At 50.4% G+C, this 26,749-nt stretch overlaps 1 protein-coding gene across 3 annotated transcripts; it reads left to right on the top strand.

The window, feature by feature from the left end:
- Positions 1-1,654: 1,654 nt before the first annotated feature.
- Positions 1,655-25,225, top strand: SMG9 (SMG9 nonsense mediated mRNA decay factor). 3 transcript variants are annotated; one of them, XM_030796141.1, is made up of 14 exons: positions 1,655-2,040; positions 5,969-6,124; positions 8,698-8,772; positions 8,854-9,118; positions 9,212-9,309; positions 11,549-11,661; positions 16,165-16,276; positions 18,169-18,264; positions 18,704-18,789; positions 21,772-21,971; positions 22,645-22,752; positions 22,926-23,054; positions 23,376-23,520; positions 24,702-25,225. In XM_030796141.1, exons 2-14 carry the CDS (start codon positions 5,975-5,977, stop codon positions 24,778-24,780), a joined length of 1,656 nt encoding a protein of 551 aa, XP_030652001.1. In that variant the 5' UTR covers positions 1,655-2,040; positions 5,969-5,974; the 3' UTR covers positions 24,781-25,225. The 3 variants fall into 3 exon arrangements, with proteins under 3 accessions (XP_030652001.1, XP_030652002.1, XP_030652003.1); XM_030796142.1 differs by lacking the exon at positions 8,698-8,772; XM_030796143.1 differs by lacking the exon at positions 1,655-2,040 and having other exon boundaries at positions 5,975-6,124; positions 21,865-21,971.
- The last annotated feature ends 1,524 nt before the right edge of the window (positions 25,226-26,749 follow it).

Genomic DNA, 26,749 nt, shown 5'->3' with positions numbered 1-26,749 from the left:
GATAGACATAATACAGAGATGGCCTGTCATGTGTATCTTTGTCAAACACCCAGAATCTCTCCCCAGAATCTATCAACAGTGGACTCAAGTCAGTCTGGGTGACTGGTGTTTCTACCTGTGGCAGCCTGGAGAGGTGGCTCCACCTGGTACTGGTACTGGGACAGTGAGAGTACGGATGAGACCTGGAGGGGAGAAGGCTGCTCAGAATCTACAACTATCATCATGGTAGATCACAAAATAATACACAGTGACAACACACAGTGCTATTAGGCAATAGGCACTGTTCTATGCACTCTCACCCATTTAATGCTGGCAGCAATGTTGTAAGGTTATACCACACCCAATTCACAAACAGGGACGTAGAAGTAGAGAGTATTAAGTCACTTGGTCAAGGTCAGCCACTATTTATATGAACTCAACACATGCTCTTAACTCCAATGCTTTATTATAACAGCAGCTCCAGAAGGAAACCGGGAACCAGTGCTTTGGGAAACGAAAATGGGAACCAGAGGTGGAGACTTACTTTTATTGTATACAGCCAGAGAGGCTTGAATTGTGTATGTACATGTAATACCTGTTCAAATATAATTGTAAAAAAAATTTTTTTAGGCCAGCCACGGTGGCTCACGCTTGTCATCCTAGCACTTTGGACGGCCGAGGCGGGCGGATCACTTGAGGTCAGGAGTTCGAGACCAGCCTGGCCAACATGGCAAAACCCAGTCTCTACTAAAAATACAAAAAATTAGCCAGGCATGGTGGGCGCCTGTAATCCCAGCTACTCGGGAGGCTGAGGCAGGAGAATCGCTTGAATTTCGGGAGATGGAGGCTGCAGTGATCGGAGATCTTGCCACTGCACGCCAGCCTGGGTGACAGGGCGAGACTCCGTCTCTAAATAAATAAATAAAATAAAAATAAAATTTCAAATAAAAAGCTAGAACCTTCCCATTCACTCACTCTGCCCACTGGGGAACCGCCGACCCTTCCGACTGCGCATGCGCCCTCCAGGTCGCGCCCCTCGCCCAATGCTCCTCTTTGGCGCGCGCAAGACTCCGCCCACGGGCGTTTAAATTTTCGACCCTGGAGCGGATTCCCTCCTCCAACGCGGCCTTCAAGGGTTTTAAACATAATTCTGTCTCGGACTATTCTGCATCTCCCAGGCCTTAAGGATAAAACTGACACTGCAGACCCTTCAGGGTCTGACCTGCACATTCTGCTGCCTCACCTCCCACCCAGGGGGACCCTGAATCCAAGCCAGTCTAGACCTCTCCCCCGGGGTCTTCGCCGCCTTTGCTTAGCTGTTCCCTGGAGTGCCCTCGACTGCCTGTCCTTCAAGGTCCAACCGGACCCGCGCCCTTTCCTAAGTGATTTGAGGCCCTGGCAGTCTCTCCACAGGCCGGGGTGTCTTCCAAGGCGCACGCCAAGTCTGATTCATTCATGTGTTCTTGGCACTCAGCCCAGAACAGTGAAATTCCTCCCTGTCGCCCCACCCCACCGCATCCCGCCAACATCACTGAAGAGGCACAACTCGAACCCCAGATCCGGGCCGCCCTCCCTGCCGCCCGCTCCTCGGCGTATCAATTTCCCTACTCACCTCCCCACCCTCAACCCCCAACCGCTCGCACGGGCATTGAGTCAGAGCCGCGGCGTCCTCCCACCTCCCCCTCCGGAACCCGCATGCGTGCTGAAGCCGACCGCCTCCATCCACGCATGCTCAGCCCGGCGCGCGCGTTCAGTTCTCGAGCGTCCAGCCCTCAGCGCATGCGCAGGACCAGCCACCTGAGGGACCTGATCTCAGCTTGGCCCCGCGTTACCCCCTCCTCCTCCTCTTCCTCCTTCGGACCAGCTTACCTTAGGGGCCGCAACCCGGACGCCGAGGCCGGTTTCGGAGTGGGGAGTGCCCACTTTCTCTCCTTCCCACGTTCCTGGTCCCCAGACGCCATTTGCAGGCGGGTGGCTTGGGTCAGCCTCCCCGCCCCCACCTGACTCCAGTCACGGGAGAGCGCACACCGCGCCCCGAGAACCAATCAGCAGCCGCCTTAGGTAAGGGGGCCGCGAGCCCGCGCGAGGCTAGCGCACAGGCGGGGAGCGGGGCGCGCCGGCAGGCCCCGCCCCCGCCTTGGCCATTAAAAGGTCGCTGGGACGTCCGGCGGGGGTGCGGCACTGAGTAGGGGGCCGGCTACCGTCAATTCGATGCTGGGTTGGCAGGAATGGGGGCGGGGGACGGAAATAACGTGTAAATGAGAAACTTCTGCTCTGCGAGATCCAAGTAGAGCCTGCAAACTGCCCTTCAAGTACTGGGGAGGCCGCCCCAATAACGTGTAACGAGAAACTTGAGTTGGGTTCCCCGAGGGAAGCTTTGTAAATCAATGCCTAAATCCGGGGGAGGCCCCCTTCTGGAACCCCGTAGAGAGAAGTTTAAATCCTAGGGAGTCTTTAGGAAAATGTGCAAATCGACTACAGTTCTGGGGTGGGGAGTGCCCCACGAAGTGGGCTTAGATGCTCAGGAATCGGGAGTGTCTCCCCAAATATTTGCAAATAGTCACTGAGGTTCTGGGAGATCCCCGAAGGGAGTGTGTGAAGCGATGCCTAAGTGCTGAGGAGACACTCCCCCAAAATATGTAAATTCGATTGTTGATTTTCGGGAAGTCACCCTAGAAGTCCATCAGTAGACACTTAAATAGACCAGCTTTCCTGAGTTTGGGGGGAATCCCCGAAAGGAGCCTGGAAACAGCATTGGAAGTCCCCAGCTTGCATGTGGGTGGGCTTTTTGTTTTTTTTTTTTGAGACAAGAGTCTTGCTGTGTCGCCCAGGCTGGAGTACAGTGGCACGATCTCGGCTCACTGTATCCTCCACACCTGGCTTAGGGGGGCTCTTAAGTTCCGAGGAACTCCCCACATTCAGATACTGTGGAAGCTCCCAGAATAAAGGGCACAGGGAGGCCAGGTGCGGTGGCTCACGCGGGGAATCCCATCATTTGGGAGACCGAGGCCGGCTAATCACTTGAGGCCAGGAGTTGGAGACCAGCCTGGCCAACATGGCGAAACCCCGTCTCTACTGAAAATGCAAAACAGCCGGGCCTGGTGGTACGCGCCTGTAATCCCAGCTACTCGGGAGGCTGAGGCAGGAGAATTGCCTGAACCCGGGAGGCAGAGGCTGCAGTGAGCTGAGATCGTGCCACTGCACTCCAGCCTGGGCAACAGAGCAAGACTGTCTCAAAAAAAAAAAAGAAAAAGAAAAAAAAAAAGCATTCACACAGGGGCGCTTACTTTGCACAGGAAAGGGCATCCTCCTAGGCCGGTAAACAGAAACTTCAGGGCTGGGCGGAATCCCAATTGAGGCATGAAGACAGGTACTTAAGCACTGGGTAGATTTCAGAATAATGTGTAAAGACACTTAATTGTTAAGGGAGGGAGGAGTCTTCGATTCTGGGGAGAATCTCCATCCGAGACTGTAAGCAGTCATTTCGGTATTGAATGAGTCATTTTCCCTAAGCATCTGTAAACAGGCCCTTGTCCTCCTCTGTCTAGGAAAGCAGTCTTCAACCTGGCTTGTGGCTGGGGGAGAGGTCATGTAGCACAGTAAGAGAGGAGCTAGACAAGCCACTTGTCTGGCTAGCAAAATTATGACTGCATCTTGTAAACAGACCCTTCCGTTCTGGAGAGTCTTGGAGGGACCTGTTTATGTCATTATGAGGTGGGGCTGGGGAGGATTCATGGAGGGATTTAACAGATACTTCCAAGCTAAGCAAGGGTCAGCAAACTTTTTTTTTTTGAGACAGGGTCTTGCTTTGTTACCCAGGCTAGAGTGCAGTGGTGCAGCATGATCATGGCAGCCTTGACCTCCCAGGCTCAAGTGATCCCACCACCTCAGCCTCCCAAGTAGCTGGGACTACAGGTGCATGTCACCACGCCCAGCTACTTTTTTCTTTTTTAAATGTTTTATAGAGACAGAATCTTGCTATGTTGCCCAAGCTGGTCTCGAACTCCTGGGCTCAAGCAGTCCTCCTGTCTCGGCCTCCCAAAGTGTCGGGATTACAGGTGTGAACCACCATACTCAGCCATTCATTAAAACTTTCTGTTAAGGCCAGAGAATAATTATTTTAGGCCCTGCAGACTGTATTGTCTGTCTCAGCTCTGCCATTGCATCAAGAAGGCAGCCACAGACAATTTCTAAATTGATGGATGTGGCCATGTTCCGATAAAACTTTCTATTTACAAAAACAGAAGGCAGACCAGATTTGGCCCCTAGGTCACACTTTGTCAGCCTGACCTCTGAGCTTGAGCAGATAGCCCCACTGAGTTCTACAAACCGTTAAGTAGTCAAAGACCACCCTAGACTGATGCGTGAACAGCTGGGAAAACTCTCTAAGGACCTGTAAACAGATACTGAAGAGTGGGTTGCATAGGTAGCCAGACATTATATAACATCTCAAATCGAATAAACACTGGAGACACCTTGAAATGAAATTCACTGTGAGGGAAGGCAGACCGTCAGGAACGGAAGACAGACACTGAAATGTACTGGGATACCAGGTGAAAATAGGCACTTGAGTGCTGGAGCCCCACCATGACATACACTAGTAAGTGGCTGGAGCCCCACCATGACATACACTAGTAAGTGGCTGGAGCCCCACCATGACATACACTAGTAATGGCTAATCAAGAGTAGCTGTTGGACTGAGGATCACATTGCTGGTTTGTAAGCAAATGCCTTGCTGCATTTTGGTAAGGAGAATATCCTATTTTTATGTGAACTTGCCCCTATGAGTTTATTTATGTTGGAGCATTTTAATAGTTGGGAATAGTTTTGGCTGCAAGTAAGAGAGAGATGTGTATTTGTTTTTCACTGCCTCTTGAAGTAGGCAATTCAAGGTTAACGTGGAACCCCCCAACTTTGTGTCTCGTTTTATTGTACCTTCCATTAAATTGCCTTACAGCCCAGGATAGCTGCTTGAGCTCCAACTTCCACACCCACATTCCTGTCACTGGGAGGAAGGGGCAAAAGGCATGTACCAGAGTCTGTGAAGGGAAGTTTCTGGAAGCTGCCAAGCCACCCTTCTAGTGTCATACCATAGCCAGAAAGTGCTTACTCACATGGCCACCCCTAACTACAAACAAGGATGAGAAGTTTGTTCTGGATAGCCATGTACCTAGCTCAGAGCTGAGAGTTTTACTTTTTTGGAGGAAGTCAGGAGTGGATGTTGGGAGCCAGCTTGCAGTTGCTACCACAGGCCCAGAGCTCTGTTGAAAGGAAGGGCCTTGGCCGGGCATGGTGGCTCACGCCTGTAATCCCAGCCCTTTGGGAGGCTGAGGCAGGTGGATTGCCTGAGGTCAGGAGTTCGAGACCAGCCTGGCCAACATGGTGAAACCCCATCTCTACTAAAAATACAAAAAAATTAGTCGGGCGTGGTGGTGGGCACCTGTAATCCCAGCTACTCAGGAGACTGAGGCAGGAGAATTGCTTGAATCTGTGAGGTGGAGGCTGCAGTGAGCCGAGATCACGCCATTGCACTCCAGCCTGGGCAACAAGAGCAAAACTCTGTTTCAAAAAAAAGAAGAAAGGAAGAGCCTTGGTTGGGCACAGTGGCTCACGTCTGTAATCCCAGCACTTTGGGAGGCCAAGGTAGGTGCATCACCTAAGTCAGGAGTTCGAGACCAGCCTGGCCAACATGGTGAAACCCTATCTCTACTAAAAATAAAAAATTAGCCAGGCTTGGTGGTGGATGCCTGTAATCCCAGCTACTTGGGAGGCTGAGGCAGAAGAATCGCTTGAACCCGGGAGGCAGAGGTTGCAGTGAGCCGAGATCAGGCCACTGTACTCCAGTCTGGGCGACAGAGAGACTCCATCTCCAAAAAAAAAAAAAAAAAAAAGAAAAGAAAAGAAAGAAGGGACTTCATATAGCCTAGGATATGCCAAGTAGGGTAGGAAGAGACTCTGTCATCCTGAAATCCCCTCATTCCCTCCATAGGTGGCCATGTCTGAGTCTGGACACAGTCAGCCTGGACTCTATGGGATAGAGCGGCGGCGACGGTGGAAGGAGCCTGGCTCTGGTGGCCCCCAGAATCTCTCTGGGCCTGGTGGTCGGGAGAGGGACTACATTGCACCATGGGAAAGAGAGAGACGGGTGAGTGTCTGGACCCAGGAGTAGCATTCGTGTATCTATTTGGTTCCACAAATGTTTATTGAGCGTCTTTATTGAGTGCCAGGCACTAATCCAGATGCTGGGGATATATCTGTAAACAAAACTTACCACCCTCATGGATAAAGAAGGTGGAGAGTGATAAAGGAGACTGTTTTAGATAACGTGGTCAGAAAAGGTCTCTCTGAAGAGGTGACTTTTTAGCAGAGACTTGAAGGAGATGAGAGAATAAGCCATGCCAACATCTGAGATGAACAGCATCCCAGACAGAAAGAACAGCAAGCGCAAAGGCTCTGAGGTGGCCCATATATGGTGTGTTCAAGGAGTAGCCAGAGGAGGCCAGGATGGCTGCGATGGATGAGGAGGGAGGGAGAGAGATAGGAGATGAAGTCAGGTAACTGGGGCCAGATCATGTAGGACCTGGTAGGCCTTGGAAAGAACTTTGTATTTCACTGAGTGAAACTGGCATTGGAGAGTTTGAGCTGAGAGGTGCCATAGCTCATATTTTAAAGAGTCATGTCATAATAACAACTGTTTCTGCTTCTTTTTACTGAGCAGCCTATACTGTGCTTGCACTCTGCAAAGTCGTTTACATCCTTTGGGTCTTCTGAACCCTTACAGCTACCCCATGAAGTAGATTCTGTGATAGATCTGATTTTCACTAATGAGGAAAATGAGCCCCAGAGGTGAAGGGACTTTTCCAAAATCAGAGTCAATAAATTTTGGGTCCAGGACTCAGATCCAGGTCCAGCTTAGTCTCACATATAGCATCGCTCTGCCTGCTGTAGAGAGCGCCCTGGGCTGGGAATCAGGAGGGATCGGCTTGTGCCCAGGCCCTGCCTCACTCCCCTCCTGTACTTAGGCGACTCACTGCCAGAACCTGCCCCCTGGGCTTTTTTCTCTAGGGCCCTGTCCGCCTCAGAGATGTCTGGTAGGGTGGAAGTAGGTAACAATTGGGGCCAGCTTCTGAGCTATACAACTGTACAAACATGAAGAATAGTTTATTCACAGTGAGCTGGGCTCTTACTTGCTCCTTCTCTTGGGCCACAGCATAAATGAGAACACGTAGTCTCTCTTCCTTCCACATAATGCCCTCCTGGGGAATGCTACCCCTCCACACCGTCAGGTTTAATCCCTGAACAAGCAACTCCTAAATCTCATCTTTGTCTCTAAATGTGCTACTGAGCCCTGGCAGCCTCCTGTCACACCCATGCACTTCTTATCCTCTGTGTCCCCTGCTGACCCCTGCTGACCTCAGCATCTTTCTACCATTTTTCCTCTTCCCATTTTTTTCTCCCATATCAGTGACAGCCCATTGGGCCTTGTCCTGAATGCCTCCCTCGCCTCTCCCCTGCTTCCTCTGCGCTAGTCAGGCACTAGTGCTTTACGTTCTGCCGCCTGGTTATATTTGTGTGTCTTCTCTCCATCCTCACAGCGTTCATCCCAGGTACAGACTGAATATCCGAAGTGCTCCAAAATTCCAAATGTTTTGAGCACCAACATGACATTTAAGGAAAATGTGTATTGGAGCTTTGCAGATGGATTTGGGGTGCTCAACCAGTAAATATGCAAATATTCCAAAGTTCAAAAAAATCCCTAATTCAGAACACTTCTGGTCCCAGGCATCTGAGATAAGAGATACTCAGCCTGTATCATCTCCCACTTCCTAGCCTCTTGGAAGTCCACAGCCTCTCCTGTAGTTTTTCCCTTGAAACTTCTTTTCGAAGCACTTTCACATCATCTTTTTGTTTGTTCTTCACCGTAAGCCAGTGAAGTGAGCAGGGTTTAAGGAAGTGTCCTCAGTATATTGGTGAAGAAACAGACGCAGTTAGGGGTCAAGACTCTCCTGAGGTTACTCAAGGAACCAGAGAAAGACCGGGACTCAGACTCAGATTTCTCCCCTCTTCAGCAGACTGAGGGTGAGTTGGGGAGGCATGAAGAGGTCAAGGCATGGGATCAGCCTGCCAGCTGTGCCAGAGCAGGAGGAGGGGGCTGAGGCAGAGGTGATCAGGATAGCAAGTGCCACCAGAAGCTCTCACATAGTGAGCACCTGCCATGTGTCAGGTGCCATGCTAGACACTTGATGAGTTCTATCTCCTTTCATCCTCACAATAATCCTGTGAGGAAGGAATTCCCATACCCACTCACAGATGGGAAAATGAGGCATAAGTGAAGCTGGCGAGGGTGGTTCCTTATTCAAGTTCACACAGCCAACACGAGGCGGGACCAGGTTTGCACCTAGACCTGTCTAGCTCCTAGTTCCTTTCCACCTGGGCTTGTTGCCTCGCAGAGGCAGCTGAGCAGAATGCTTGAGGATTTGGTTCTGCAGCCAGGCTGCCTGGGCTTTGTGACTTTGGGCAATCTGCTTAAGCTTTCTAGGCTTCATTTTCTTCATCTGTAAAGTGGGGGTAATAATAGTATCTATCTCACAAGGCTGTTGGTAGGTTCAAGGTAGTTAATATATTTCGGCATTTAGAATAGTTCATGGCACATAAAGATCTGGAATGTCCAGGAGAGCCAGTGAGCCATTCCTGAGTAACTGCCCTCCCTCACCACAGGATGCCAGCGAAGAGACAAGCACTTCCGTCATGCAGAAAACCCCCATCATCCTCTCAAAACCTCCAGCAGAGCGGGTGAGCAGAGAAGGAGGGAGGAGGGGGAGCTGTTAGGGAAGGGATTGCTCCCACTGATGGAATTTATTTTTACCTCCGTAGTCAAAACAGCCACCACCTCCAACAGCCCCTGCTGTCCCGCCTGCTCCAGCCCCTCTGGAGAAGCCCATCGTCCTCATGAAGCCACGAGAGGAGGGGAAGGGGCCTGTGGCCGTGACAGGTGCCTCTACCCCTGAGGGCACCGCCCCACCACCCCCTGCAGCCCCTGTGCCACCCAAGGGGGAGAAGGAGGGGCAGAGACCCACACAGCCTGTGTACCAGATCCAGAACCGGGGCATGGGCACTGCCGCACCAGCAGCCATGGACCGTGAGTTGGGGCCGGGCAGGACCAGGTTGGGAACTGGCATCTCCTCACAGACCCTCACTGCATCCTCTGTCTCCTGCTTTCTCCAATCTCCAGCTGTCGTGGGTCAGGCCAAACTACTGCCCCCAGAGCGCATGAAGCACAGCATCAAGTTGGTGGATGACCAGATGAATTGGTGTGATAGTGCCATTGAGGTACCGAGGGGTCCCACCCTGCCTGAGCTTCCTCACGTCCTGCATCCTCTGATCCTCCACCTCTTTGTAGGCAACACCAGACTGGAGGGTTTTCAGGCAACTTACAGCAGTGAGAGGGGGTAGAATCAGAACATTCTCACCTAACCAGAGCGGAATTTCAACTAGCTCAGCTGTGCTTGCTAGTTGGTAAAATACCGAACTACTTTGGTACTGATTGGTAAAGAGGTACTCTCACTACCACCCCAGGACCCCTGGGATCTCCCGTGCCATCCACAGAGGGGAGTCTCTTGGACCCTGCCCCAGTACCCTTCTTATTTGGTTGAAACCCTTGCTGGTGGCTCATGCCTGTAATCCCAGCAATTTGGGAGGCCAAGGTAAGAGAATCACCTAAGTCCAGGAGTTCAAGACCAGCCTGGGCAACATAGGAATACTCCATTTCTGCCCAAAATTTAAAAATTAGCCAGGCATGGTGGCAGGCATCCAGGCCACTCAGGAGGCTGAGGTAAGAGGATCGCTTGAGTCCAGGAGGTCAAGGCTGCAGAGAGCTGTGATCATGACATTGCACTCCAACCTTGACAACAGAGTGAGACCCTGTCTCAAAAACAAACAAACAAAAAGAACAAGAAATCCATGCTGTCTCAGTGTTAACTGTTTTCAATGTCACTCCCCCAGAGTGCCCCCCATCCATCCCAGCAGTGAGGCCTGCAGTGATGAAGATCATATATATGTGAACTATCCGTCCAGTATGGTAGCCACTATGCCCAGATGTGGCTTTAGAGCACTTGAAATGTGGCTGGTACAACCAAACAGAATTTTTAATGTTGTTTAATCTTACTTAATTTAAATAGCCATGTATGATCAATGCCTACTGATTGAACAGGGCATCCCTAGATATTCTGCTTTAATGTGTTAAAGCACATTAAATTCTGATTGGGCCCAGGATTTGCTTTATTTATTTAGGGGACGGTCTCGCTCTGTTGCATAGGCTGGAGTGCGGTGGCACCATCTCGGCTCACTGCAACCTCCACCTCCCAGGTTCAAGCAATTCTCCAGCCTCAGCTTCCCAGGTAGCCGGGACCACGCGTGTGCAACATTAGACGCAGATAGTTGGTTTTTTTGTTGTTTTGAGATGGAATTTCGCTCTTCTTGCCCAGGCCGGAGTGCAGTGGCACAATCTTGGCTCACCACAACCTCCGCCTCCTGGGTTCAAGCAGTTCTCCTGCCTCAGCCTTCCGAGTATCTGGGATTACAGGCGTGTACCACCACACCCAACTAATTTTGTATTTTTAGTAGAGATGGGGCTTCTCCATGTTGGTCAGGCTGGTCTCTAACTCCCGACCTCAGGTGATCCGCCTGCCTCGGCCTCCCAAAGTGCTGGGATTACAGGTGTGAGCCTCTAAACCCAACCAGTTTTTGTATTTTTGGTAGCAACGGGGTTTCACCATGTTGGCCAGGCTGGTCTTGAACTCCTGGCTTCAAGCGATCCTCCCGCCTTGGCCTCCTAAAGTGCTGGGATTACAGTTGTGGGCCACCACACCTGACCTATAGGATTTGCTTTTAAAAAACAAAACAAAAAAAATTTTTAAGGTAATTGTAAGGAGCATTAGCCACAGTTCAGGACGTAGCTGTTTTCCTTGAGAAGTGTCTCTTACACCCCCTGGTGGTGAAAGTCAGCAGAGCTGGTGGCCCAGAGTTGGTCTCAGTAATTTCCAGAGGGGCTTTTAAATCCCACAGACAACAGCATATGAATGTAAAAAAAAAAAACACACACACAGACGAAAGCCTGGGTGGCTCCTGTTTGCACACCACTCCCTTTCATGTGCTTTCCCAGGTTTGCCAGGAATCTGTGCCAGTAGCCCTCAGTCACCGAGTACTATCTTCTCCAACCTACCCTTCTGTTCTGTGACTCTCACTTTCACTTCTCCAAGATCAGACTTCCCTTTTTCCCGCTGTATTCAGCCACACTGACTTCCTTTTAGCTTCTTGACCATGCTAGGCTCTTTTCTACTTCAGAGTTCTCACAGACACTGTTCTTTGTGTCTAAAACATTTCACATAATCCTACTATGACATGGAACAGAGGCCCTATGCCTAGTTGAAGGGGTTGGGACCATAGGAGTTTCTCTTCATATATGATAAGGCAGGGGGGGGAGCCACAAGGGTCTCTGGACTCCCCCCTCTCATTCCAGCTCCAGCAACTGACAGACTTGTCAGAGTCTTATTTATGTATTTTCCCACAGTACCTGTTGGATCAGACTGATGTGTTGGTGGTTGGTGTCCTGGGCCTCCAGGGGACAGGCAAGTCCATGGTCATGTCGTTGTTGTCAGCCAACACTCCAGAGGAGGACCAGAGGTGAGGGGCTATCAGGTAGGGTGCAGGAGGGAGGTGGGCATCCACCGGGGGCAGGGGCAAGGTGGGCTTGGGTGTTGCAAGTGGTGTTACCAAAGGACTTTGGAAAGTTGCTTTTCTTCCCTAGGCCTCAGTGTCTTCATGAGATGAGGATGATAATGGGCTGGACTAAATCTGTGTAGCTCCAAGGCATCCAATCCTGTTTCTCCCTCCCTCCCTCCCTTCCTGCCTGGCCCCAGGAAATGGTACAGGCCCGAGACAGGAAGTGGGATGATGTAGTTGTTAAGATTTTGGATTTGGCCCCACCTCAGGCTCAGCCCTGCTACATAACTGGTTGACCTTGGGCAGGTCACTTCATTTCCAGTATCTCCTGTCCAAGTAGATTTTTGGAGGATAAAATAAGATCAAGAAGGCAAAAGTTAATGAGCACCTGGCTTAGAGCAAGTACTCACAGAATGGTAGCTGATACGATCTGAGAAATAGAGTGGGGAAAGAGATCTGGAGACAGAGAGTGGTTTCTGTACCAGCCTCAGTCCTACTGTGTCACCTTGGGAAAATGGCTCTGCTTCTCTAGGCTGGGGAGGATCAGACATGAGCATTCTCTGGCCTGAACAACATTCTTGAGTAAGGATGGAATGTGATTATGAAGATAAAGCATAAGGGCACAGGAGCAGGTTTTGGGGAGGGGAGAACTTAAGAAACAGGTCCCGAAACTGGGGGCAGAGAAGGAAAGGGAAAAAGGTAGGAATTTGGGAGTGGGGGAGATACACATCTCATTAAGGAAGAATCAAAATGGGGAATGAAAATGGATGGTAGCCACTGGGGTGGTAAAGAACAGAGACACGTTGAAGTTACCTAAAAATACAGGGATCTGTTTTTTGTAAAGCAGGTGATACTAACCTGGCCTCCATGGATGAGCATCAGGGGTCCATTAATCCCTTAACAGTATATGCAGAATTTTATTTATTTATTTATTTTTGAGACAGGGTCCTGTTCTTTCACCCAGGCTCAAGTCCAATGGCATGATCATAGCCCACTGCACCTTCTACCTCCCAGGCTCAAGTGATCTTCCCACTTCAGCCTCCCAAGTAGCTGGGACTACAGGGGCATGCCACCACACCAGCTAGTTTTTAACTTTTTTGGTAGAGATGGCATCTTCCTATGTTGTCCAGGCTGGTCTCAAACTCTTGGGCTCAAGCAATCCTCCCACTTTGGCCTCTCAAAGTGCTGGGATTACAGGTGTGAGCCACCACCCCTGGCCATATGCAGAATTTTACAACACACATTTGCAGTCAGGCTTTTCTTCTAGGGAAAAGGTCCCTAGTTTGCACCAGATCTCAGAGTGGGCTGATGGAGATCTAGAAAAGGCGAAGACCACTGTTGTATGAATACACATCCCATAGAGCTGGAGCTGTGAGGTTCCTCTGCCTCTCTCCCTCCTGTTCTCTGCTCACTCATGACTCAGTTTGGCTCCATTTTGGAATAGCTCCAGGTCTTAGATAACATTCTTTCCATTTCAGCTTTTCACCCCAACTAGCAAATTTTCCCCATGGGTCTCAGTTCAGATTCCTGAGATAGAGAGAATCCTATCGCCCAGCTTGTCTTTTTGAGCCACGTCAGCCTGTGGTGTGGTAGACTTTAGTATCAACTCTTTTCATCAAGTCTAGGTTTTGCCTCCTAATTCTCTCTCTTTTTTTTTTTTGAGACAGTCTCGCCCTGTCGCCCAGGCTGGAGTGCGGTGGCACAATTTTGGCTTAACACAATCTCCATCTCCTGGGTTCAACCAATTCTTGCGCCTCAGCCTCCCGAGTAGCTGGGACTACCATGCCCGGCTAATTTTTAAATTTTTAGTAGAGATGGGGTTTCGCCATGTTTACCAGGCTGGTCTCGAACTCCTGACAGGTGATCTGCCCACCTCGGCCTCCCAAAGTCTCAGGATTACAGGTGTGAGCCACCACGCCCGGCCTTCCTCCTAATTCTCTTTCTAATTCATCTGTTTCTTCCCTCCTTCACTCCCACCGCCTTAGTCCAAGCCATTATTATCTTACGTGGAGGATACCAAGAGGTTTCTATCTGGTCTGCCTGATTTAATTCAGTTTGACAAGTACTGTATTAATTGCTTACTGTGCACAGGCACTGTTCTAGGTGCTGGGGATACGACCGTATACAAAACTGGAAAAAATCTGCCCTCGTGGGGCTTATATTTTAATAGGGGAGATAGTAAACAAAATAAACACACTATTTGGCACGTTAGAATATAATAAAATGGGAAAGGGTTATAGGGAGGTGATGTTGGGCCTAGGTTACAGGTTTTAAAAATTATTACTATTTTTTAAGAGATGAGGGTCTTGCTCTGTCACCCAGGCTGGAGTGTAGTGGCGTGATCATGGCTTCACTGCAGCCTTGAACTCTTAGGCCGAAGCCATCCTCCTACCTCGGCCATATGAGTAGCTGAGAACCACAGGTATGCACCACCATGCCCAACTAATTTTTTAATTTTTTTGTAGAGACAGGATCTCACTGTGTTGCCCAGACTGGGCTCATGTGATCCTTTCACCTCAGCCTTGTGAGTAGCTAGGACTGCATTTGTGTACCACCATGCCTGGCTAATTTATTTATTTTTTATTTTTGAGACACGTGTCGCTCTGTCACCCAGGCTGGAATGCAGTGGCTCAATCTCGGCTCACTGCAACCTCTGTCTCCGAGATTCAGGCAATTCTCCTGCCTCAGCCTCCCAAGTAACTGGGATTACAGGCGTGCACCACTACTTCCGGCTAATTTTTGTATTTTTAATAGAGACAGGGTTTCACCATGTTGGCCAGGCTGGTCTCGAACTCCTGACCTCAAGTGATCCTCCCACCTTGGCCTCCCAAAGCACTGGGATTACAGGCATGAGCCACCACGCCCTTAATTTTTTTTTTATTTTTTGTAGAGATGAGGTCTTGCCGTGTTGCCCAGACTAGGTTATAGTTTTAAATAGGATGGTGAGGGAAGGCCTTGCTAAGGGGAGTGTTTGAGAAAAAGCATGCTGGGAGGAGCATTCCAGTGAGAGGGACTGGCACAGGCAATGCCTCTGAAGTGGGAGCTTGCCCATAGTGTGTGCAGAAGGACGTGGCAGCCTTGGAAGGGGAGTGGTAGGAGATAAGGCCAGAGGGGCAGACAGGCAGACAGGCACTCTGGCACTGGGCCTTGTAAGCCTGTCTCCACTTTTTCCACCCTTCAAACCACAGTCTGATCCTGTCACTCCTCTACTTATATCTCTCCAGCAGCTTCTCCAGGCTCATAGGCCAAAGCCTTACCATGCTCCACAAGGGACTGTGTAGCCTCTTCTTGCTCCCTCCCCTCCCACATGCACCATCTTTCTGCTCTTGCCATGCTGGTCTTTGAGTCCTGGTACAACAAGCCACCTGCCTTCTGCCGATACAACCTTCCTCTACGTCCATCCCCCACCCAGTGCCAATTAACTCCCTCTTTCTCTCTCACCCTCAGCATTGTCATTTCCCTCTCCAGGGCAGCCCTCTCTGGCTCTACCAGCTAAGCAATCTGCACTTGGAGCACTGCACGCCTCTTCTTTGTAACACCCACAGTTACTGATTTCTGGTAATTTGTAAACTAGACCAGAAGCTTCACAGAAGCCGACTTAGTCTTTTATGTTCACTGCTATATCCTGGTATCTGGCAAATAGGAGGTTTTCCGTATAGTGTTTGTAAAGAGGAAGGATGCCTGCTTTGTGTCAGACAACAGATTATGCATCTTGGGGTAGGTAGGTACTATTACCCTGATTTTACAGATTTCAAAAGGTACAATCACTTTGCCCAAGTCAGAGTCACCAAGTTGAACTTAGTGGTTTAGGGCAAGGCCCAGCTCTGCCTGCTTTGCCCTCATATTCCTAGCACCCAGCACACGTAGAAGTGAGGGAGACTCACCTGACAGGGGAAGATGCTGGGAACAAGACCCAAACTCCCTCTCACTGTGGGAGTGGAGGGCACTCAGTGCTCTCTCTCCAATGCCTGGGATCTAGCAGGTTTATTTGATAATTAACAGCTAAAAGTATATATCATTATATATCAGGCACCATTCTAAGGGCTTTACACATACCGACCTCACAGTAATACACAGAGTTTTGATCATGTGGTTATCCCCATTTTACAGATGAGGAAACTGATGGAAAAAGGTTAAGGAGTGTGCCTAAAGCCACACAGCCAGGAAGAGGCAGAGCAGGGATCTGAATCCTGGCAGACTGGCAGAGTTTCTGCCCTTCAACACCTCAGTGTAGTGGCTTCATTAATTGAACTAATGGATCTCTTTATGGATAGGAGTGAAATTATGTGCTTCAAAACATGCACTACCCCTGCCTCCCACCCCCTGACATGGGCCACAGATGGAAAGCTTAGGGAGCAGGCAGGGCACCACGGCTCACATGCTCAGCTCACAGGGTCACACTTCGGATGCATCCAAGGCTGAGAACTAGAGCTCTCACGCACCCCTGCCTGCTCCTCTCCACAGGACTTACGTTTTCCGGGCCCAGAGCGCTGAAATGAAGGAACGAGGAGGCAACCAGACAAGTGGCATCGACTTCTTTATCACCCAAGAACGGATTGTTTTCCTGGACACACAGGTGCCAGCCCCGCCTGCCTTTGCCCCACCCTGCCACATCCTGCACTGAGCCTCTTCCTGGAATGTGATTAAGCCAGAACCCTACGTGGATTCCATGTGCTTCCAGTCAAGCCATGGACATGCTGGCTGCCCTGGGGCAAACTGTGTCTTTTCTTGGGCCTTAGTCTCTTGTCACTTTTGCCCCCATCTCGTTCGCCTTCTACACAGTAGCCTAAAGGATTTCTAGAATAGTGCTGAAAAGTGTGGGCCCTGGAGAATGTGTGTTCTGATCCTGTCTGTTAATTCTTACCAGCTGGGTGACTTTCAGTTTTAAACTCCCTTAAACCACAGCTCTTTATCTGTAAGTAGGGATGATAACTGTACTCAGCCTCTTAGGAGTTTCAAGGATTCAGTGGAACAATCCAGGCAAAGTGCGTGGCAAGGACCTGGCACAAGGTTAGTGCTCAGGCTCATCACTGTCATTAGAACTGACTGGTCCTGCGTTTACCTGGCAGTTTTCCTCGGCTTCTCCCTTGCTCTCAGGCAAAGTCCAGATTGCTTAAGCTGGCATTCGGAGGGTATGGCTTGCCTCCCTCAGACTGCCTATCCTCGCCTGTGGAGGAGCCACGAGACCCCCAGCACACACACACTGATCTCTCTCTTCTCTGGACTTTGCATATCTCGTTTTTACCTGAAACCACCAACGAATTGTGTGACCTTGTCAAGTTATTTATTTTCATTCCTCAGTTTTCTTAACTGGGAAAAACAATATTGCCTGCCTCATAGGGGTTTTGTGAGGTTTCAGTGCATTGATGCAAGTGAAGTCCTAATGACAGCACCCAACAGGAGTTAGGTGCTAAATACCCTTAGTGATTAATACCATTATCAGTACAGTAGGCTCTCGCCCTGCGTTTTTGCCTAGCTAATGCCTTGTTCCTCAAGACTCCACTGGGGTGTGGAGTCTTCCTCTCAGAAGCCCTCCCCTTCCACTGTTGCCCATATGCACCTCCCACCATAGCATGTGATTTGCCACCGTGACTGTTCCCACTCCCTACCTGCCCGAAGCTCTTCAGAGCAGAGCCCTGGCTCTGGGGGTGAGAGCTGGGGCACAGGGCCTGGCCCTTTAGTTGGCACTCATAGTTGGTGGAACAGAGTTCTGGTCACTGTGGCATTGATGACACAGAGTGGAAAATCTACAAATGTGATGTGAGCCTTATGTGCCAGGCCCTGTGCAGGGGCCATGGAGACCTGGAGACAAACCAAACTGGCTGTGGTCTGGGTCAGAGACGTGTGAAGAGGAGAACAGAAGTTAAACAAGACAGAATAGAGCACTGCTCAATGTTTAGGGTTTGAGAAAGCCAGCAGTTGTGAAAGCCCCTTTCTAAAAGAATTTCACTGCAGTGAGAAGCCAGTAGACTATCAAGCTAATTTAATTTAGCTCTTAAAGTTTTTTGATTGAATGTTCCTTTAAGAAAAAAAAGTCTGGTGAGCTCACCACTGATTCTTGTACATACTGATGCAGTTTTTAAAATTCTCACCAGTTTTCACACTAATCCTTTTTTTTTACCTAAGTAATTATCTTAGCAAAGTTTTGAAAGCGTATGAAACAACTGACAACAAAATGAGTCTTTAAGGGACATGACTCATTTGAGTAAACGTTAAAAATTCCTTAGCACAAAGCAATTTCTTCTCTTTGGGCATGAGGCGCTTGTGAGCAGCAGTGATTTGTAAAGGAGCTGGAAAAGTGTATCAGCTTTGAGTTTTTTTTTCTTTAACTTCCTCTTGCTGTTCTAATTAGAAATTGCCTGCCTTTGTTTCTGACCTTGTTTTGTCCTGAGATAGACAATGTATTTGCCTTGAGCGTGTGAAACTTGGGTATCTGTGAGCGACACTCTGTTCTCTTCCTTGCTGCAGCCCATCCTGAGCCCTTCTATCCTAGACCATCTCATCAATAATGACCGCAAACTGCCTCCAGAGTACAACCTTCCCCACACTTACGTTGAGATGCAGGTGAGGGAGCCAAGCCAGGCCCAGGACTGAGGTTTTACATCCCCACCCCCATCCTCCCGGGATCTGGAGAGCTGGGTATGGGTGGTCCACTTAGTTTCTGCTTCATAAGAGCCCTGGCTGCCCCAAGGGCTGTAGGAAGAGGACAACATGGAGAGTCAGAACTGGCTTAACTCCTGGCTCTGCCCCTCAGGCAAGTCCTTTCCCACCCCCTCCCCTTTGAAGCCTCAGCATCTGCCTGTGTAAAATGGGGGTGATAAATCCCACCTTTCCTGATTTAGGGGTGGCCTGTAAGGGAAGTGCCATCACAGTGCTGGGCACACAGTAGCTGCTTGAAGGCTCCTTGCCTTGCTGCCTCCTGAACTGAGTCCTGGGATCAGGGACTCCTGATTAGTCTGGGCAACAGAGGTCCTCACCTCCCTTCCTTCCTGCCCACCTTCAGTCACTCCAGATTGCTGCCTTCCTTTTCACGGTCTGCCATGTGGTGATTGTCGTCCAGGACTGGTTCACAGACCTCAGTCTCTACAGGTGAGGAACTGAGGGGTTGGGGGGTGGGGAGGAGGAACGAGGCAGGAGACAAAGGCCCAGAGACTGAGCCACTGACTCAAGGGACAGCAGCCAGAGGGACCCTTTTAAAATGTAAATTGGAGCAAATCACCCCCATCTAACCTCCTCCTCAAAGCACTGCACACACACATAGCCCTCCACTGACTTTACATATCTACCAGAATAAATCCAAAGTCTGCCCGTGCATGGCTTACAAAGTCCTGTGCCCTCTGGTTACCTTGCTGACTTCTCTCACTGCCTCCCCTCGCTCCCTTTATTTTTATTTTTTTATTTTTTTATTTTTTGAGACGGAGTCTCACTCTGTTGCCCAGGCTGGAGTGCAGTGGCACAATCTTGGCTCACTGCAGCCTCCATCTCCTGGGTTCAAGTGATTCTCCTGCCTCAGCCTCCTGAGTAGCTGGGACTACAGGCACCCGCCACCATGCCCAGCCAATTGCATTTTTAGTAGAGATGGGTTTCACCATGTTGGCAGCTAGGCTGGTTTTGAACTCCTGACCTCAGGTGATCCACCCGCCTCGGCCTCCCAAAGTGCTGGGATTACAGGCGTGAGCCACTGCGCCTGCCCTCACTCCCTTTATTAAAGCCACAGGGCCTTGTGGCTGTTCTTCCTGCAGCCCAGGACCTCTGCACTCCGCCTCAGTGGGAAATACCCTTCCCGCAGATCTCCTCAGACTCTCTCCCTCATGCCATTCGAGTCAACTTCAAGCCTTCCCTGACCATCTAACATAGCATCCCCTGTTAGTCTCCCCCGCTTCTGTGTTTTCCTTCATTGCATTTACCTCTGCTTAATAGGATACTGTAGCTTTCCTTATGATCTTTCTCCCCCATTCGAATGTAAGCCCCAGTACCTCACACAGTGCCTGGCACACAGTAGATATTTACTACAAATTTGCTGAATAAGGAGCATGAGGAGCTGGCTTGTCTGGTCCGTGGAGTTTTGCTGTTCATCTCCTTCAGGCTCGTGTGCCCTCCTGTTGGTACTCAGGGAGGCAGGACCTGGCAGGAGTCCTGCCTGAAGCAGCCACAGGTTCCAGAAATGCCCCCAGAAGAGACTGGCTCAGAACCTATGGCCGCAAGGGCTCTTCCTGGCTTCAGGCCCCAGGAGACCGCTGGGAGGTGTTCGGGGAAGCAGCTTTGGGCACAGGGACCAGGCAGAAGGCAGGGACAGGAGCTTATAGGGAGAGGAGAAATGAAATTAGGAAGCAGGTGCCTTCAGAGCTAGGCAGTGCCTTCGAATCCTAGCCCTTACTGGGCATGTGTCTCTTCCCTCCTCAGTTCCTCATCAGCAGAATTATGTTGTGCAGATTCAGTGAGTTAAGGAATTTAAAGAATTCAGCTTAGTCCCTGTTACATAGTAAGCAGTTGATGAAGAAAACTTAGTGTTTGTATCAGTAACCCTGGGGACAGGGATGAGCTGAGGGTCTGGCCAACAGCAAAAAAGGCTTGCTGGGGAGTTGGTTGTTCTGACCAGATTTAATGCAGTTAAGCTGTGACTTCATTCAGAAACACCCATTCCAACCACCATCTGGGATTCATTCACATTTAGGTGTGCCAGGCACTGTTCTGGGCACTAGGGACACAGGTGTGAACAAAACAGATAAAAGAGAGAAAACAGATAAAACTCCTTGGGGAGTTTACCTTCTGGTGGGGGTATTGGCTTAGGCCGGCACATGGCAGAGCCTTGTTTTTAAGCTCTTGTCTACAGGTGAGCTTCTCAGAGTAGGGAGCCGCTTGAGATTGTAGATGTGTTTGTGCGTGTGTGAGGAGAATGTCCCCGTATTTTAGCAATCCCATTATCCCTTACCTTAGAAAACAGGTTTATGTACTCTTACCTATTTTAAAAAATTATTTTAAAATAACATATACTGAAAATTCCACTCAAAAACCACACAGATTTTTTTTTTTTGAGACAGAGTCTCGCTCTGTTACCCAGGCTGGAGTGCAGTGGCACAATCTCGGCTGACTGCAACCTCCGCCTCCTAGGTTCAAGTGCTTCTGCCTCAGCTTCCCAAGTAGCTGGGACTACAGGTGTGTACCACCATGCCCGGCTATTTTTTGTATTTTTAGTAGAGACACGGTTTCGAGATGTTGGCCAGGCTGGTCTCGAACTCCTGACCTCAGGTGATTTGCCCGCCTCAGCCCCTGCAAAGTGCTGAGATTACAGGCATGAGCCACCGCGCTCAGCCACACAGATATTTATAGCAGCTATATTCATAATTGCCAAAACTTGGAAACAACCAAGATGTCTTTCAGTAAATCGAATGGATAAATAATCTGTGGCACATCTAGACAATGGAATATTCAGCACTAAAAAGAAATGAGCTGTCTCGCCATAAAAAGACACAGAGGATCATTAGATGCAGATTAAGTGAAACCAATCTGAAAACGCTATGTACTTGTAATTCCAACTATGTAGACAGTCTGGATAAGGCAGAACTATGGAGACAGTAAAAAGATCAGGGGTTGGAGAGAGGGAGGGATGAATAGGGAGAGCACAGAGGATTTTTAGGGCAGTGAAACTATTCTTTTGTGATGCTATAATGGCAGACACCCACCATGATACATTTGTCCAAACCTGTAGAATGTACAGCACCAAGAGTGATCCCTGATGTAAACTAGGGATTTTGGGTGATAATGATGTGTCAGTGCAGCTTCATCAGTCTTAAATGAACCATTCAGGTTGGAGACGTTGATAGTCGGGGAGGCTGTGCATGTGCAGGGGGTGTGTGGGAACCCTACGAGCTTTCTGCTCAGTTTTGCTGTGAACCTAAAACTGTTCTAAGAAATAGTCTTTTTAAAAAAAAAAAAAATAGGGTAAACTCATAAAGAATGTATACAGTTGATGTAAGTCCATGGATTGATATCTGAGAGGATTATCTCTGAATTCTCTGAAATTATGAGAAACATGGTGTATATATGGTATTTTTCTGAGCATGGCTGTAGCTTTCATCAGAATCTCAAAGGAAGCCCCTGTCCCAGGCTGTGGGACCTGGGGTGCAAGTGCAAGAGCAACAGCCACTCACCCCAAACCCCAAGGTTCCTGCAGACAGCAGAGATGGTGAAGCCCTCCACCCCATCCCCCAGCCACGAGTCCAGCAGCTCATCGGGCTCCGATGAAGGCACTGAGTACTACCCCCACCTGGGTGAGAGGCTTTCTGGGGACTGGAGGGGTGGGCAGGAGGAAAAATGAGGGGCTGAAAGGAGCACGTTGGAGAAGTGGAGAGAGAGAGGGAAGGAGTGGGGTTCTGGGTGGTTCTCTCACTTTTGAGAGTTGTGAGGAGCAGAGTCAAAAAGGATTAGCTGCTCCTTCCTCCCAAGTTCCTACTGCCCTGGTCCAATCCTGACAGTTGAGGGCATGACCCCTGAGCCTGTGTCTGGCTCTGTGATGGGAATGGGACAGGGCCCAGGTCTGCCTATTTCTGGGTCCCTGGAATCTCCCAACTCAGGAAATGAGTATTAGGTTGGGTTCATCTGAGTGGTCCCGTCCACCTGTTCTCCCTCCTCCAGCCTTTGCACATGCCTTTCCTTTGCCTGTTTCATCCTTTGTCCGCCTTACTCTTCTGCAAAGACCCAGTTCATTTTATGATCCCTCGCTAGGGCCTCAAAGAGACTAGGGGCAGAAATCAGATCTGACTCACTTCTGGGTCCCCAGCATTGCCCTACACTTTAGCCTGGTGCTAAAGTGAAGTGAAGTTACATAAATATTTACACAGTGATCTGAACTCAGGGGTAACAGCAGGTCTTTGGGGTGAGAAAGGGGAGTCCATGAAGCCAAGCGATGTCTGCCTGACAGGGCCCGTCTCTTTCCACCCTCAGTCTTCTTACAGAACAAAGCTCGCCGAGAGGACTTCTGTCCTCGGAAGCTGCGGCAGATGCACCTGATGATTGACCAGCTCATGGCCCACTCCCACCTGCGTTACAAGGGTGAGGGTTCCCACATCACCCCCCAAGCTAGTCAGCCTCCTAATTCCTGATCCAACCCCGTGGGTCAGTCTCTATCCCCAGACTAGTCTCCTGATCTTGCCTTGACTGTCAATGATTCCCACTCCCCAAACCCACAACATGGTACCTGAAGGCTGAAGCATTTTCTCCTCCAGGGACTCTGTCCATGTTGCAATGCAATGTCTTCCCGGGGCTTCCACCTGACTTCCTGGACTCTGAGGTCAACTTATTCCTGGTACCCTTCATGGACAGTGAAGCAGAGAGTGAAAACCCACCAAGAGCAGGTACAGTTACCCTCAACATGTTCATGGAGAGACAAGTCCTGTCCTGATCAGAGACAGACCCAGCACCCGCTGGTCTAGGAGGCGACATGGATTGCCCTGGTTTTGGAGCAGTGTGGAGCCTACCTGGTCTGAGAGAAGGTCCTGGTTTGTTCCTGGGGCACGTGGACCCTTTATTAGGAGTGTGTTTCAGAGTCATAAAAGTACGGGAAGAGCTCGGCCGGGGCTGAACTCTCAGGTGCTCCTTGAAGCCCAGGATGCTGTTAACTGGGAGAAAGACCCTGGCAGTCTATCCCTCTTACCCTCCCTGCCCCAACTTTCCAGGACCTGGTTCCAGCCCACTCTTCTCCCTGCTGCCTGGCTATCGTGGTCACCCCAGTTTCCAGTCCTTGGTGAGCAAGCTCCGGAGCCAAGTGATGTCCATGGCCCGGCCACAGCTGTCACACACGATCCTCACCGAGAAGAACTGGTAAGAGCTCTTTGCAGAGGGGGCAATTAAAGGCACCCCACCGTGGTGTAGTGAGAAGGGGGTGTCTCTTAGATCTGCATGACCTCGTGAAGCCCCTCCTCTCCAGATCTCAGGTTCCTTTTCTGGAACAGTGATGATTGCTACTGTCTTGTAAGCATCTCACCCATGTGGCAACATGCTGTTTCCTGTGACTTTGAATCCTCCTAATCAGCCAGCATCATGTAGGTCCTTGTCACCAGTTTTCCTGGTGGGGAAATTTAGGCTCGGAGAAAAGTGTTACTTAGCAAAGCCACACATCTGTGGCTAGGAGTCATTTGATTGCTAGGAGTAGGACCAGTGACCGGATTTAGCTTAAGGAAGATTTATTCCAGGGACCTGATCACAGAAGGCAGGGCCCTTCAGCAGATGGGAACCAGAAAGCCATCAGGGTCTCATTGTTCACATTTCTGCATTTGCCTTGTTTCCTGCCTCTGGCTTGCTCTCCCCGCTTTCGCTTGTCTCTGCACTAGCTCTGTGGCCCCTACTTTACATTACTTCTTTGTCGAGAGCCCTCAGCATATGAGTCCAGGTCTTCCTCATCTTACTTCAAAAAGAAAAGTTGGAAAGATAAGTAGCTTAACTGGGTGCAGCCTCTCTAACTTGGCTCCCTACATCTGTTTGCAGTTGGCTATGCCTGGAAGGGGTCAGGAGTGCAGACAAAGCAGCAGGAAGCCCCTCAGGGCTTATAGGGCAGAGATGGGGCAGAGCTTTGAGTCCCAGCTCTGCTCCTGCCATTGGTCTAAACTAGGACCCAGAGGGGAGAGGGAGAAGATTGTGGGTTGTGCAGCTGCTGTTAGATGTTTTCTATGTCGTAAGACTCTGGAGGGAGGTGGAAACTGAACCCTCACCCACAAAGCCAGCACTGTGTGGAGTGGGAGAAGTTTAGGTGGTAGAGACTTGAGGTCTTAGTCCAAGCCCTGGAACCTTCAGCTTCGCTTAACCTGGGTGAGTTAAGAAAAGTGGGGCCATCTCCCATCACTGTTAGGATCCTCCCTGTATCCCAGTCGAGGAGATTGGTCTCCAAGAGGCTCAGAGTCACATCTCAAGTCATAGAAGGGGCCCCAGTTTCCCCACCTGTCCCGGGTTGCTGCTGGGCTGGGGGAGCCCCGGCCAGGCAGCCCCAACTGTTGACCTCCTCACAGGTTCCACTATGCTGCCCGGATCTGGGACGGGGTGAGAAAGTCCTCTGCTCTGGCAGAGTACAGCCGCCTGCTGGCCTGAGGCCAAGGAGAGGAATGTCACACAGGGGACCTCCCGGGTCCACAGTGGACGGCGAGGGAGCATAAACGTCCGTCCCCCGCTGGGGTGGAGAGCAGCAGCAGGCCTGATGGATGAGGGATCGTGGCTTCCCGGCCCAGAGACATGAGGTGTCCAGGGCCAGGCCCCCCACCCTCAGTTGGGGGCTGTTCTGGGGGTGACTGTGAGCGATCCCACCCCAAACCTGAGATGGGGCAGCCCGTCCTACGTCCTCCACAGGGACAAGCAGCGGGAGGAGTCTGAATGGTCACCAGGAAGCCCGGGCTCCATCTTGACCTCCTTTTTTAAGGGACAGGAGTAACAGGCCCCTCTTCACTGACTAAGCCCTTCCCTGTAAGGTGAGGGAGGGTCTGGAGAGCTCTTTATTGGAGCAGATCTGGTGGTTCAAATAAACAGTCATGCAAGCCTGTTCTTATGTTCCACTTACTCCTCTACCCAACATGCAGCTCTGGGAAGCAGGACAAATTGGACACCCAGCCCTTGTGGGCAGATGGAGACCAGTCTCTGCTAAGAAGGAAGTCCCTAGAAGGGGTTATTCTGTTTCCTGGGGTGGCATCAAGCCTCCCCTGTGTATGTTTTGGATGGGAAAATACCGTGCAGCTGAGTACAGCAACTACCCTCGTGTCTTCTGCTCTCACTTAAAGACAGTTAACTGTTCAGTCATGCGCTGGTACCGGGGGTGACCTCTTTTCCCACTCTGGGCCTCTGCTGGAAGGGGAAGGGGTGGGCAGTATCTCAAGGGTCCAGGCTCTCCTTCTCTGCCACCAGTCCCCCAGAGCCTGTGCCTGACCCTCCAGCTACTGTTGGCAGCCATCCAGGATCCGGCTGAGCCCACTCTCCTCAGAGAAGGTGCTGGGGTGGCAGCTGTGGGGGTGGCAAACTCCATCTTGGAGCAGAGGAAGGAGAAACGCCCTGCTACGGGATCTTGCGAGCCAGCTGGGCATGGCCGGTGGTCAAATGCTCTGATGCAATGATAATGAGGTTGTAACGGTCCAGCAGCACCTGCTGGAGGTACTTGTCAGCCTAAAAAGTGGGCGTGCCTATGCCTGGCGGGTCTGATGATGACCTTGGGTGCGGGTAGGGTGTAGGGTCCACAGCCATTTCTATCACAGCCATGCAGGCTGAGTTGGGGTCTTCATTTCGTAGCCTCTCATGGTGTTGACAGGTCAACTTGCCTGAGCCTGTGCCCTTGGTAGTGCCAATGTGCAGCCTACATTCTCCGGTGAACAAAGTGTGGCCTGCAACTTGGCAGCAACTGCTGGCAGATTCCCCACCTGGCAGGCCTCCGTCAGAGCCCTGGCCGCCTCTCACGACAGCATCAGTATCTTGAACTGGCTGAGGGCTGGCTGGGCTGTACTTGCCATGGGTTGCCTGACCCCTAGTTCTCCAGCTTCAGAACATGGTGACCCTTAGCACAACAGGGGAGGGAGTATTTTCACCCTGAGTTACCCATTGTCCAATCCCTCTGCATGCCTGTCATAAATGTGTTACAATATACTTGCTGTCTTGGCATCCAATTTTAGGCCTGACATACGATGTTTGAAACCCAATGAAACGTCATCACCTTGACCTAGTTAAACCTTCCCCTTCCCCTTGTGGCTTGCAGTTTAGCCCACCTGTTCCTCATCTCACCAATCCAAAACCCAGCAACATCCTACAGTGGCTGACCATGGCCCTATCGGATGGTCAACATCAGAGCCATGTAAGTAAGTTCCCCCTTCAAGCGTGTGTTCTTTAAAATAGCCAATCCACAACCACCATGGGAAAGCCTAAGGGAATACAGGCATAGGCCCACAGGTTCTTTTTTTTTTTTCTGAGACGGAGTCTAGCTCTGTTGCCCAGGCTGGAGTGCAGTGGCACAATCTCGGCTCACTGCAACCTCTGGCCTCCCGGGTTCAAGTGATTCTCCAGCCTCAGCCTCCTGAGTAGCTGG

The sequence above is a fragment of the Nomascus leucogenys genome, chromosome 17 (genome assembly GCF_006542625.1).
Source record: "Nomascus leucogenys isolate Asia chromosome 17, Asia_NLE_v1, whole genome shotgun sequence".
In the NCBI taxonomy this organism is placed as follows: Eukaryota; Metazoa; Chordata; class Mammalia; order Primates; family Hylobatidae; genus Nomascus; species Nomascus leucogenys.
The sequence above is the reverse complement of the archived record's forward strand: the minus strand, read 5'-3'. Positions and strand labels throughout refer to the sequence as shown.

Coding starts and splice junctions, on each gene's coding strand:
- SMG9 (XM_030796141.1), top strand. CDS start 5,975: ATGTCTGAGTCTGGACACAGTCAGCCTGGACTCTATGGGATAGAGCGG. Junction 9,310..11,548: donor GGTGTGATAGTGCCATTGAG/GTACCGAGGGGT, acceptor ATTTTCCCACAG/TACCTGTTGGATCAGACTGA. Junction 23,521..24,701: donor ATCCTCACCGAGAAGAACTG/GTAAGAGCTCTT, acceptor ACCTCCTCACAG/GTTCCACTATGCTGCCCGGA.